A 14,451-nucleotide genomic window follows, 5' to 3' on the forward strand; every position below is an offset into this window, starting at 1 on the left:
GTTTACGCTAAATTAGTGATTGTTTTATGTGATATTGATTAAAAAGCGACATCGCAAAACTGATAACATCGAATCGCTACAAACAGACTTTAACGTGCGTAATTGATTCCCGCTATTACTTGAACGTAATGATCAGAAGACGTATATCATGGGTTGAGTTCTGAAAGACGACTAAGGTTTGAAATCGGTGCCATCAAGTTCGGACATTTTGATTTGCGAAAACTGTCGCCGAGACTGCGTAACGCGCGCGTATTTAATTGTTCACCAGAGATCAGGGCCTCGCCTATTGACAGCACTCCCCGACTCTTTGGCAAGCTTATCATACGCCTAAAATCGTCAATACGAAGAGATTATATGATCGCCATTTACACATGTACTTAACCCGAATTGAATTGATGCTACATTGGTGAATTTGAAAAATAAGATCCAAATCCCCCTAATTTGTCGACTTGCTATACACGCCTAGCGTGTGCTGAGAAGCACCATCCTAGATCTCCTCTTCCGATCAGGCACCCAAATAGACGTTCTGCTTTTCTGAAATCTAAATTATGTGCGCCCATATTCGTATTCGTTTACAAAACCATTCGTGAGCTAGCTCGCTTCGTGATAGTCTTGGTAATCGGAGCGCGAAATTGGAAGGTGTGTTGGTGTGTGTCTGCAAATTGGAATTCATTTCGGCGCAGATTCGTTTCTCTAACAAGGCTTTGTCTGTGCCATTATTCAGGAAATGCAGAAATACAGCTTGAACACCGATATAATGAGAAAACAATTGTCAAGACGAAAGGTACTCAATACGGTGTTAGACTCAAAACCCATTCGTAGCGATACTGATTAGAATACACGCTTTCTCATTTGTCATCATCCACACTTCTTGTTATCTACTCTACTTGATATATTCGTACTCAGAAATTGTCGCACAAAGTCATTTTTCAGTGTTCCTTTCATTATTAACGTGCAGTAGGCCATGTCATGCCATTGTCAAATATTGATGCATCACAAGATTCTTGGTGGCACAAATTCTGATTTTATTCGGTTCGTTTGAACAGTAAACCTTTCACATTCCGGTAAACTTGATTGCTGGATGTACTCGTATCGAGAACAACAATATCGAATATTAAACTATTAGGCATTAGATAGACAGTGAATTTCTATTGATAAGATCCCGGCATGCGCCCGGAAGTGGGATTAATTCTAGCCCAGGGGTGTCCAGCCTGCGGCCGTAGAAGGAAATTTGTGCGGCCGTCAACACGTAATTCAATTAATATGTGTTGGCGGCCGTCGACATGCAAATTGTATTTACGAATTGACCGATGCACTCCCGAATTGCTTCGCGAACATAAATGGGAAAATGCACCAATGCCGCCGAATTCGCTCTTTTAATCTGCAAATAATTGCCGCGATGCGAGTTGGTAAACGCTAAGCAAGAAACCGCAAGAGACAATTGCTGATTGGCTGCGCGATTTCGCGTTTGTAATCATCAATATGCCTTTTGCAGGACTTCGATCACGTGACTAGATACGCATAGCAACAACAAATTGGTTAGCAAGCTACTTTCTCGCGCACCTGCTTCAGTGCTAAATATCGCATAGTGTACTGTTGATTTCTGGTTGTAAACGTTTCGGAAATTTGTTGTAGAAGTCATCAGAGATTTAGCTATGCTAGATGTCAATCCTGTACAAAGCACATAGAATGATATCGTCAGAATTACGCAGAAATCCGTCGGTAACGTAGCCGTATTTCGGATACAGTATATTATCGTTTTCGGGCTGTAAACGTTCGCAAGTGTCATGGAGATGCGCAAGGATTCAAATATGTTGGATGTCTTTGATTCATGAACTATGTAAACTCCTTGCGTCAAAATGATCGACATTGTTGCCGTTATTTGGTAGTCAACTATGATTTTATGACACAAAATTCGACATTGCAGGACATTGACTGCGTGATATTTATTGCAGCATTAAGTTAGGTGTGGATAGTATACTATAGTTGTATTGTAGCGGTAGTTGATGATAGATGATTGATATCGATTGCAATATATATAGGATACTGCTATTTTTAGGCCTAAGAGACAATGACTGCCAGTGCCAGTACGTTGATGTGTTATGAATTCATGCAATGTGCTACATACCATATATATATTAAATATCCTAAGCTATTGTATGACTTCTCAGTTAAACAATTCAAAATATTCAGACCTCTACACCTATATTACAAGTTATTGATCATTCTGTCATGCTGCCAAGTGCCACTACCCGAAGGAAAATGATCATCAGCTCCAATTGAGGGTGAAACAAACTGTCCCGGGGCCTGGATTACTTGATTGATTGCCTGGATTGGATTACTTGACTCTATGGCACAGTGCAAATATCTTGAGTTTCAAGACATATTGCTATACCACATGCATACGGATTAATGATCTGATGGACTATCCCAAGAGAGCCGAACATAGGCAACTAAGAAATTGATGATGCCCTCGTCAAGAATTCAGCCTGGAGCCAATTATTATCACCACATAAAATTTGGTCATGCGGTGGAAGGCAGCGTGGTTTCATGCCAACAGAAAATGTCAGCAGATTATCTGACCACTGACTAACTGTCCTGAACTTCTTTTCCGATGTTGACGTCTGCTTTGAAAATGATATTTCATTTGTGTACAGCAAGACAAGCGCTCTTCCGTGGATGCTATGAATATGTCTAGACAAGTGGCTATGGAGGTAGAAGAAAATACATAGGCATAACAGTCTCGGCAGTTATTGAACTTGATACGGTTAACATCCATTTTTCTTCAACTATTTCTTATGCTCTGGGTATCGAATGCACAAAAATTAATAAATCGATCTTCTTTGCAAGTTTATTTGTAAATTCAATGAATCAAAGAATATCAGAAGTTCAGAATATTACGGAGTCAATGCGAAAGAAACAATGTTAGTCGTCTTTAGAGGATGTTTCTGAGTTGGTTGAGCCAATACACAGAGGGGGTCAGCAACGAAGTACTATTTTATCTGAGTACTAGCGTCATTATGAGTTTATGCTACTTCCACTTCTACTTGACACTTTTTAGGTAGTACTTTTTTGTCAGGTTTGGGATTTTGTCAACTAGAATGTAGCTTTGGCGCATGATTGCATCCCCTTCAAGCGTGAGGTTGAACTGGGCAAAATAGCCCCAGTACCACGGTAACTAAATTAATTTTTGAAAATTGCACTTATTTGTGGTGTCATCACCCTTTTGCGTTGATCAAGAAGATGCAACATGCAATATTTACAGTTGTCACATGGCATCAATTTCTAAAACTAAGTGACCCACAACCAAATCTACTTCATGTAACGAATTTCTAGACCGCTTTTCAGAAATTCATTTCTACTTCCACTCGAAGTACTTTGGACATGTCCTGGAAGTAATTAGTGCTACTTGTACTGGAGTATAAATTAAGGCATTACTTCTACTCGGTTTCTCACAATGACCACGTCTGGGTTTAGGATGACCGATCTTGTCACTGCGTTTGAGCTGCTCTAAGAGTTATATGATAGTTACTTCCCTTAGTTCGCTAAATATCGCACATATGTGACATCAACTATTTATCAAAATCGAGTGTGATTTGCCAAATCCACTTCAATCGCAGTTGCGAAGTAGTGGTAATAAAATTGGCATTGTATAAGGCAACAATAAAGTGCACTGATTTGCTTAGTCTTGACGGCAGGTTCTCCCAAAAGATACTTCCGATGTGTTCAGCGACATTTGTTTTATAGCAGGCCGCCCGCACCCAAACCAGAAGACAGTATATCCTGATCCTTGCGGGTCCCGGCTGCTTCAGCCATATCTTCCATCCAAAATCAGGCTCCACAACAGACAAATAGTACTGCTTGAACTAACAAATACTCTTACCAGAATATAAGCCAATCGCTTTACTTCAAATGCATAAATTTAAGTACATATGATCAGAGTTGAGTACAGTAATACGACTAGGTTACCGATGGATTTCTGCGTAATTCTGACGATATCATTCTAAATGCTTTGTACATGATTGACATCTAGCATAGGTGAATCTCTGATGACTTCCACAACAAATTTCCGGAACGTTTACAACCAGAAATCAACAGTACACTATGCGATATTTAGCACTGAAGCAGGTGCGCGAGAAAGTAGCTTGCTAACCAATTTGTTGTTGCTATGCGTATCTAGTCACGTGATCGAAGTCCTGCAAAAGGCCTATTGTCAGCTTTAAATATTCGAGAGTTGTCGTATGTTACTTGGCATGCGAGTGCGTAGTGTATTTCGTTACTCACATGGCGCGTTGCGCGTGAATAACATTGATGCAATTCCATATTATCAGTGACTTAAATTCTGATTTGGGTTCGACGCAACTCGACTGCATGGTTTGATAATAATGAGTGCAGTGCCGATATGAAAACGTCACGCGGTTTGACGCTGCACGTACACCAGCGGCATGTAGTAAAGTGCGTTTTAGTGCGACGATGACGTCATCGACATGGAACAATTATGACGCCACAAGACTTCGCCACCTCGTAAAAAATAAAAGTCGGCGCCTAGTACTTCCATACGCCATCGCTTCAAGTTTTGTTGGATCTTTGCGCACGTGATCAACTGATCAATGGTGCTAAATTAGCTATAGAGCCACTGCGCTCCGATTACGATGTGGTCTCAAATTAAAATTGACTATGTGAAAAAACTGGCAGCAGCCATTTTCCTCAAAAAGCTACCATATTTGAACTACAGCTGCAAAATGATTTTCATGGAAGAGGTACCAATCCATTCTAGCCAATGCCTACTATTTTTAGTCAGCCATGATTGCATATATGGCATCGACAGAGGTGATCAGTAGCCTACCTCTACTTTTTTGAAGTCCTTAATTAGTTTTCCGCTACATCCAGTACTTACTCAAGTAAATATAATTTTACCCTATTTCGACTTGTTTATAGTTCGTGATTTACTCATCGCTATTTACAGTTTGTTAAGTAGAAGTAGCCTATTTGATGTTCTTCCAATGAGAGAGAGAGAGAGAGAGAGCGTTACCAAGACGGTGTTTTCATGAACTACCAATTATAATTGAATTTCCACAACACTTAATTAAGTTAAGTCTGGACTTCGTATGGAATGGATGTGGAGTGACAGTATTTTCACAAAAAATTTACGCCAAACAAAGGCACGTGGTGTGAATTCTCCCATTTCTCATAATGCACATGCGATTAAAGCCGGCGGACTAGGAAAATATTAGACAATGTCATCATTATCTTCATCATCATTGGTTTATTAGCAATTTTATCAGTTCAATACACCACAAAAATGCGATACAATGAAAAGACAGGAAGATGTCGAAGCGACAAGGAGTAGTCGATGGAATCTGACACCCACCTTGGCCTAGGCGATGTAAAGAGAAGGCATGCACACTGAATGAAAGTAAAGAAGATAGTATAGAAAAAGAATGCGACAAGAAATAGGGCGGCATGTCATGGGAAGCGAGATCGATAGGTCAGTCGTGGTCCGGTAATCTTGAGGATGGACTGTATTTATTTAGTAGTAATTGCTTGTATTTCGAATGTGGACATGCTCGTCGACTGTCGGATGGCCGGCGGGATACTGTTCCACACATCAGGTCCGGCATATTTGATGGAGCGATGATCTTTTCGGTCGATCATATGATATTTGGACGACGCAGCACCTATGCGAGCATTGAACATATAATGCCCTAACCAGTGCGCAGATGTTAGCTTCGGCGCATGTCCGGACACAAATAGAGCGTTGCGACGGTCAACTTAATCGAATACGCAGGTAGGCCTGGTCGACAAACATGGTAAATACTTTTTAAACAGCTAAATGGGAAACTCCGACCATCTGCGCTTTGTTGGGCTCACGCATTAGCACGAAATCCGAGCCGTGTCGGATTCTTCGGGAATAGTGTATTGGTAGATACACTGGTCTACACAAAATTTCAGGTTTGGGTTTTGACAATTGTTTTGGCTAATTTTGGGGCGCTGAATCCGAAAATGGCCTCAGATTTTCTCCATCACATCACGTTTTTGAGATATGAAATATCCCTAATTTTTTTAAAAAATTCAATTTTTGACCCCCCTCTGTTGTCTAAACAAGGACTTCTGATGCAATAAACACTGTTTTACCTGCAATAATCTAGCTTTAATTAGCAAACAAGCATTCTATGTTAGATTCATACAAATTTGAGTTGTCTTTATTAAAGTTTTATGCCCCGAAATTAAAAATAGGCGTGCAAAAGAGCAACCATAATAAAATTAAATGCTACATTATGCTGACGAACATGTGGATAGGACAGTAGCAAGGTATGATCTGAATTACAGCCTACAGTTCACACAATATGCACATAGACATTCCAATGAAGTACATAAATTCTGAAGACAGGGACTTGGGCAGGGCGAGTTCAGAAACAGTGAAAAAAAGAGCTTTCATAAAATATTAAGTCTTCAGCACTTATAAGCCTAAAAATTCTATTTTGAGGGACTTTTTTTTACGAACAGCATCTGGAATTTTTCTTTTTTAATTCCATCAATAGTCGGCTATCATACGAAAATCCAGGTACAGGTGGCAACTGTGTCCTTGTCCTTGCTCGTACCGGATTTTTACTGGTGTGGCAAATAAATGAATCCATAAATCCCACCGACCTTGATAACGTGCCTCCATAATTTTAATATCTTGGCTGAAACGTTCACCCTGTTCTTCACTAACTTTCCCAAGGTTTTGTCTAAACTCATCCGCATGTCTTTTCAAATCGTTAACTTTAATGCTCATCCTGCATCCCAAATCTTCATAACTATAAGCAGTAGCTCCCTTGAGAGATCTTTATAATTTTCTGTTTTTTTTTTGTTTCCCAAAAAACAGCACCGAAAGCATTCCAAGCTCTAACTTCCAATGGCAACATTGATTATACACAAGATTTTATTCCTTTAACAATTGCCTAATTTGAGGTCCATTGAAAATCCCAGTTCTTTTCTCTCTTCACTGAGACCAGAAAAAGCATAACATATATCCTTTAAAACACCCCCCTTCACAATCTAAAGCTTTTACATATTGTTTCATGAGACCAAGTTTGATGTGAAGAGGAGGCAAGAGGATCTTTTTTTATATCAACAAACTGATCACGTATGATATTGTTGTCTCCGGGCGTCAAGGTGAGCGTTGGAGGCCATTCATCTTTGTTTCAGTGGTGATCCTTGACCCTGCTGTCCCGGTAGCATAGGAAACATGGGTATTCGGTGTAGCCCCAGCAAAAAGTTCACCGTTTTCAAATCTAGACATATGAGCCAGCCATGGTCATGCTACTACAACTTTTTGAAAACGGTTTTGATGTTCTGATGATCTTCTTTCATTGTTTATTGCGATAAAATGTCACGCTTGTACCAGCTTTGTTAGTTGCTCTTTTGCCTGCTTATTTTTTATACCAAGGCATGAAATTTTAATAAATACAACGCAAATTTGTTTGAACATAATATAGAATGCCTGTTTGCTAACTAAAGCTGGATTATTGCAGATAAAACCTTGTTTATTGCATCAGATTTCCTTGTTTTGAAAACAGAGGGGGGTCAAAAATTGATTTTTTTCTTCAAATTAGGGATATTTCATATCTCAAAAACGTGATGTTGATGGAGAAAATCTGAGGCCATTTTCGGAATCAGCGCCCAAAAATTAGCCAAAATCAGATGTCAAAACCCAAACCTGAAAAAAAAGTTGAAATTTGTAGACCAGTGTAATCCGAGAATCATCAACGAAAAACTCAAATAACTCCGCTTCTACTAGTTGGAATTGATTCAAATTTGTTTTGCATTGTCTTTGAAGAAAATTCAACAATTTCGGGGGTTTGACAGGAAAATTTGAAATTTTTTTAAACATTTTTTCTAATAAATTAAAATTTAAATTGAACCAAATTAGGCGTGCAGCGTTTTTTAGGGTAACCTGACAATTTAATCAGTGAATGGCTGAAATCCGGAAAAAAGGTTATTTTTGAACGACACTATGTACTCATGACACACCAAACCTGAAAGTACCTCAGATTTAAACCGCGGTATAAATACAGTAGCCTAGCCTACAACATTTTAATCCAAATTCTGCATGCTCATAGTAACGTAGAATGGTATGCACGTATAGGCACGTAGGATTTACGACCGCTATATAATTCTTAGTTCGGTCATGTTTTCTTGTACCACTCTTCTCTGCCCTTCGGGTGTGAATACACACTCTTTTCGCAAGGAGTGTGAGGCTATTTGAACATTTATGATGACAATTATTCTTATAAACGTGATAGAAACATGTGCCAATACTACTCTCTACTTTACAAAATCCAAAGTGTAAAAAAGTATTATTATTTCCTTAAAATTTTTTCAAGTAGAATTGGATGTAGTACAAAGATATATAACCACTAGAGCACGGGTGTGAAACATACGAGCAGACGATTTTATCCGGCCCGCGAAAAAATTCCGAGTTGATGGGAAAATGCTTGTATTATCCTGCATAATTCTAACAAATGTTGAGATTTTTAGTCCGTGAAACTTATATTAAATAATCCCTCAATGCAACAAAGGTCAAATATGTGCATAGGCCACATTTTAACTATTATTTTGTGGTTTCACTCTAGCACTATTAGCAAAAATTCGGTGACATTGACACGCAATTCCGGGAAGCCAAAATGGAGAACACTGAGTTCAGAGTTTTATGGAAAAATTGACTTAGAATTAGTTATTCACAGAAGCGAAAACGCCAATGTGAAATCGTTGCATGCATGAATATATGGAGAATATAGTAGTTACAAAAATGTAATTCAAATATCTGCGTTCGCACTACTGTATCACTTCTGACTGAAAAGGTTCCCGACCACAAGAGGAAAACGAATCGCGATTTAAATGAACCGAATTCCAACGGCCACGTCTGCAGTTAAATCTCTTGTATTCCTCCCAACGCATACGCAGAGTTAACGCCAGATTACGACTGAAACAAGGGGATCATAGAAATATGCTTATATCGTCGTAAGAGCCCCTGTTTTAGCGGTTTGTAACTATATTCAACCAGTCAATACTCGGATTTTTGCAAATTCCATTATTTGCGAATAAACGTGTCGCTTGAATAGAACCCCTAATCCCCTATGTTCTGAAGGTTTGAATGCGGCCCGCGAAACAACTTGAGTTTGACACCCCTGCACTAGAGTAGCCTAAGTGATGCAAGCAGGCAAAATCTGCCTGCGAGGACTCCAAAATAACTGTAAGTGGTCTGTTACTGGTCAGCTCTGACCAGTGACCAGGCCTGACCATTTCCATCCAGACATGATGTGGAGTTGATATCGACCAAAGAAATACGCTCAGGCATGGTCCAAACCTGACATCTGCGCAATATTTGTATCCAGACATACTCCGGGTCTGATATCTGCGTATCGCTTGGCGTCAGACATGCTGCGGGCCTGATATCTATGCAGGAAACAGCGCCAGGTATGGTCAAGACCTGATATCTGCGCACTATTTGTATTCGGACATGCTCCGGAGCTGATATCTGTGCACCAAAAGAATCCAGGTATGGTCCAGACCTGCATCTGCGCACCAAAAGAATCCAGGTATGGTCCAGACCTGATATCTTCGCACTATTTGTATTCGGACATGCTCCGGAGCTGATATCTGCGCACTATTTGTATTCGGACATGCTCCAGAGCTGATATCTGCGCAACAAAAGAGCCCAGGTATGGTCCAGAACTGATATCTCATCATCATCATCATTGGTTTTATGGTCAAGACCTGATATCTGCGCACTATTTGTATTCGGACATGCTCCGGAGCTGATATCTGTGCACCAAAAGAATCCAGGTATGGTCCAGACCTGCATCTGCGCACCAAAAGAATCCAGGTATGGTCCAGACCTGATATCTTCGCACTATTTGTATTCGGACATGCTCCGGAGCTGATATCTGTGAACTATTTGTATTCGGACATGCTCCGGAGCTGATATCTGCGCACCAAAAGAATCCAGGTATGGTCCAGACCTGATATCTGTGCACTATTTGTATTCGGACATGCTCCGGAGCTGATATCTGCGCACCAAAAGAGCCCAGGTATGGTCCATACCTGATATCTGCGCACTATTTGTATCCGGACATGCTCCAGAGCTGATATCTGCGCACAAAATTCCCCCAGGCATGGTCCGGACCTGATATCTGCGCACTGAATCGACCTAGACATGCTTAAGACGTGATATCTGCGCTCTAAACGAAGCGTGACCTTCATATGACCTCAATGTCTGCGGTTTTTGGTGATATCTGCGATATCTTAGTATATCCACAATGATATCTGTGATATCTGAGTATATCCACAGTAGTGATATCTGCGATACCTGCGATATCTGAGTATATCCAAGGGGCCCTGTTGGCTGGTTCATTGACTGTGTAATTTGAGCCTAAACGCTGGACCGTAGAAATAATTTTGCTATTGCAGAATTACGCGAAATTTTATGTCGTTCGTTAGCTCGAAAGAACTTGAACGGAAGCGTGAGGAGAGGAGAACTGCTCGCCGAGAAATCCTCGAAAAAGAGAGACTCAAATATGAAGACAAACAAAAGGCTCGTCAGAGGCATAAGGATTTAGGCCTAGACCAATGGGTACTGCCTGATATCGAGAAAAGACTTCAGAGAGACACTGCGTTGCAGGATTTGCAACCAAAGCCAAAGAAGCACAGGAAGAAGAAGAAAAAGAAGAAGCGTAAAAGTTCCAGCGAAAGTGAAGAAAGTAGTGGCAGCGAACCTGAACAATGGCAAGAAAAAACTGATAATGTTGTCGACATCCAGAAGAAAGAACCCAGCAACTGGCTGACTTTTGACTCCATCATCGGCAACGACAACACTTATACGTCTGCAAGTTTGAAGGAGAAAAAAAAGTTACAAAAACAAGAACAGTCCAAATCTGATGAAGTGATCGGACAACACTCTCGAGAATTGAATCCGTTTTGGAAAGATGGAGGGGAGGGTCTTCCTCAGGAAAACCCAGAAAAAAAGAACAAAGTCCACAAGGATTGGCTTCTGCGGTCATTAAAACGCATGAATGAACAAGCCAAAGAGCAAGGTATAAGTGTAGAATCGATTGCCGCAGAAAGGTATGGTTCATGGGAAGAATTTCAGAGAATGCTTCGAGATGCAGAACCTGCTCGAAATGACTCTAGACCAGATAATTACAAAAGTAGAAGGTCATTTACCAAGCCGAGTGATGAAGATGATGACAGATACAGTCGAAACGCGTCCGGTTTCAGAAGATCTAGAGAGGAAGATCGTGTTGAAAGGAAACGCGATTCTCATCGTAAGCATGATAGGTATTCACGAGATCACAAGCCATCTTGGAAGAAGCATTCTCGGGAGGACGTAAAATCGAATGCTAAAAGAAAACAGGATGCTTCATCAGACAACATTTCAACTAGGCGAAATGATATTGTCAATTCTAAACCGCCAACGAAGTCAAATAACGAGCGACCCCGTGATGGCTCACGCAGTGCGTCGACGTCAGTCATGCCTGCAAAATCAACATCCATTGTAAAAGCGGATCAAAAGCCAGAGAAGGCTGAAGTCAAACCGAAAGAAACCTTGTCACAACATGTGAAAATTTTGACGGAACAGGAAAAAAATCAAATTGCCGCTAAAATATTGAAAGCGGAGTTAATGGGCAACAAAAAACTGGCGGAATCACTAAAAGCAAAATTGGACTCGTCGAGGCGATCGGAAATGGACTCTGTCAGTAAATCTTCCGTGAAATCGACAAATCAGTCGTCCAAAGACGATAGTTCTAGCGAAGAAGAGACTGTGGTGTTAACTCGAACTGGAAAAGACGGACAATCATGGCCGTTACAGCAGTCCGACTCGTCATACGGGGAGCTGCCTAACAAAAGACGAAAGAAAACAAAAGTGCCGACTCACAAGGAAGGAGAGAGAGAACGGTATTTCGCCGATGACGACCGGTATTCTCTAAGCGATCTTGTGCGGAGAGAGAAAACGCATGAGGCGGAAGACCAACATGCGATGTTCTCTCGCTTAGCGTCTAATCAATTTAAAGGCACCGATTCGGAATATTTCACTTTGGACGATATGTTTGTATCGCAAGCTTCGCGGAGGAATACCAGAACGGAAGAGGAATCGAGGCAAAAAGATCGGGCCATGGCAGAGCACAAAAAGCTAGCGAGGCGCTTAGAAAGCTGTCGGTTTTGCTTCGGCAACAAGGAACTTCCAAAGCATTTACTGATAGCGATCGGGAAAAAGTGTTATTTAATGCTGCCAGACCATAGGTCTCTATCGGAAGGTCACTGTTTCATCGTGCCTATGCACCATTGCAGTACCGGAACCAGTTTAGATGAAGACGTTTGGTACGAACTGAAAGCGTTCATGCGGTCGTTAATCGGCATGTTCAAATCTAAAAAGATGGACTGCGTTTTTATGCAGACTTGCGTATCCCTGAAAAAATCGCGACACTTTTTTATCGATTGCGTACCGCTGCCTGAAGAGGAAGGGCACTTGGCTCCCATTTATTTCAAAAAAGCCATTCAGGAATCGGAAAGCGAATGGTCCCATAATAAGAAACTGGTGGATACGCGAGGTAAAGATGCGAAGTCCTGCATTCCCAAAGGTCTCCCGTATTTTAGCGTCGATTTCGGCATGGATGGCGGATTCGCGCATGTCGTGGAAGACGAGTCGATATTCCCGTCGTATTTCGGTAGAGAGATTGTCGGCGGGATGCTTGACGTGGAGCCTAGATTGTGGAGGAATCCTCCCAAAGAGCATTTTTCCGAACAGACTAAACGGTCTCTGTCGTTTTCGAACTGGTATAAGCCATACGATTGCACTTCTGACATGACGGGACTGTAGTAGTGATCGCTATCACAATAACTCATTGAAGGGGCACTGCGCTCGCTCTAAATATGATGTGGTCTCAAATTACAGTTGAAAGTGAGAGAAAAAGTTTTTGCAGCAACCATTATCCTTCGAGCTGTGCCCGCTAAAATCTTTTGATGGGATAATATCAGCTGACCGCTATTAAAAAATTCCTATGGCTTACAACTATCTGAAATTCGTTCTCTGGGTGTTTGCTCAATTGCTTCGAGGACGTGTAACAGTGAAGATATGCTTGCCGGAAGTTTTGCTAACCGTTTATAAGCTATGATACGTGACCTTGATACCACAGAAATTGCTGAAGAGCAACAGCACCACTCGTGAAAATCTTTTAGCTACAGATCGAGTACGGTGGCTTTCTGAGGAAAGTGGCTGATGCCAAAATATTTTTCACGTTCTCAACTCTAATTTGAGACTACATCATATTTAAAGCGCTGTACCCCTTCAGTGATGCAAGCCACATTATCTGACGCTTTATCTTTTTTAAATATTTTCAATAAATGAAATTCAATGTCAATTTGAATCATTTCCATCGTACAACGCTCACTCCAGTGGTAGCATGGCGCAATGTTGGCAGCAATTGGACTACCGTTACTATCATCATCATCATTGGTTTATTAGCAATTTTATCAGTTCAATACACCACAAAAAAATGCGATACAATGAAAAGACAGGAAGGTGTCGAAGCGACAAGGAGCAGTCTATGGAATCTGACACCCAACTAACTCCTGAATCATGAGAGATTATTTTTAGTCTGAGCCAGTTTTTGATATGCTAGCAGCTAGCACCAGAAGTGGTCAAAGTAGTCCGCACTGGTACTCGAGTGAAAGTAACACTAAGTTTCTACTCCATTGCAAGTAGAAGTAGTGATTCCAAAGACATGTCAAAACTACTTCAATTGAAAGTAGGGAAGTAGAGTAAGTGGAATGATCATGACTTTGGAAATGTGCTATTTCCAGTACCTTTCGTAGCTTTGTACTAGTACTTTATACCCTGTTTCGTATTCTGCGATACGGCTAATCGTGATTTCAAGGCTTCCACAGCGGAAAATTGTATCGGAACTATAATTCTCGTTGGTAAATTAACTTTCAATGGCGAGGAGCGTATAATTTCAGTACTCGAAAAAATCGTCTTTTACTACTCGACTCGAATCATTGAAATTAATACTCGATTCAGATTCGAGTACTCGAATCATTTTGCGCAGCCCTAATTGAAAGCAGGAAGTGAAGGAATGAAAAGTAATCAAGTAAGTTTGTTTTCGAAAAGTAGTTTTGGTCGATGGGTCACGTAGTACTAACGGTTGATCGCAGGTGGCCACTTTCAGAATTGAATAGCCTACATCGCCACGACTAACGCAAAATGGCTGATGACGCTGCAGATAGGCTGCTCAATTTTAGAAATTTGCAGTTACCGTGATCAGGGCTTAGGATCCGTGGATTTTTATCGGAGCCGGAGCTCTAGGTCTGTGGTTCTCGGCCACCAGTGCTGGTCCGTGGCAAGTTTCCGCCAAATATATTACAATTTTATATTCAAATTTTTCTTCTTGGTGTCGCAGTAGAGAGTTC

General features: G+C 41.0%; 1 protein-coding gene and 1 long non-coding RNA gene across 2 annotated transcripts in view; one reads left to right on the plus strand and one right to left on the minus strand.

Moving 5' to 3' along the window:
* LOC145448336 (uncharacterized) overlaps positions 1 to 14,451 on the minus strand; it is a 200,509-nt gene that overhangs the window by 128,831 nt on the left and 57,227 nt on the right. The gene's annotated exons all lie outside the window — the stretch shown is intronic.
* LOC145448204 (CWF19-like protein 2) lies at positions 10,363 to 13,403 on the plus strand. Its single transcript, XM_080326555.1, has one exon. The coding sequence runs from the start codon at positions 10,472 to 10,474 to the stop codon at positions 12,860 to 12,862; it is 2,391 nt and encodes a 796-aa protein (XP_080182681.1). The 5' UTR covers positions 10,363 to 10,471; the 3' UTR covers positions 12,863 to 13,403.

Source organism: Botryllus schlosseri, chromosome 10 (genome assembly GCF_051294905.1).
Source record: "Botryllus schlosseri isolate E-star chromosome 10, Bs_hap1, whole genome shotgun sequence".
NCBI lineage: Eukaryota > Metazoa > Chordata > Ascidiacea > Stolidobranchia > Styelidae > Botryllus > Botryllus schlosseri.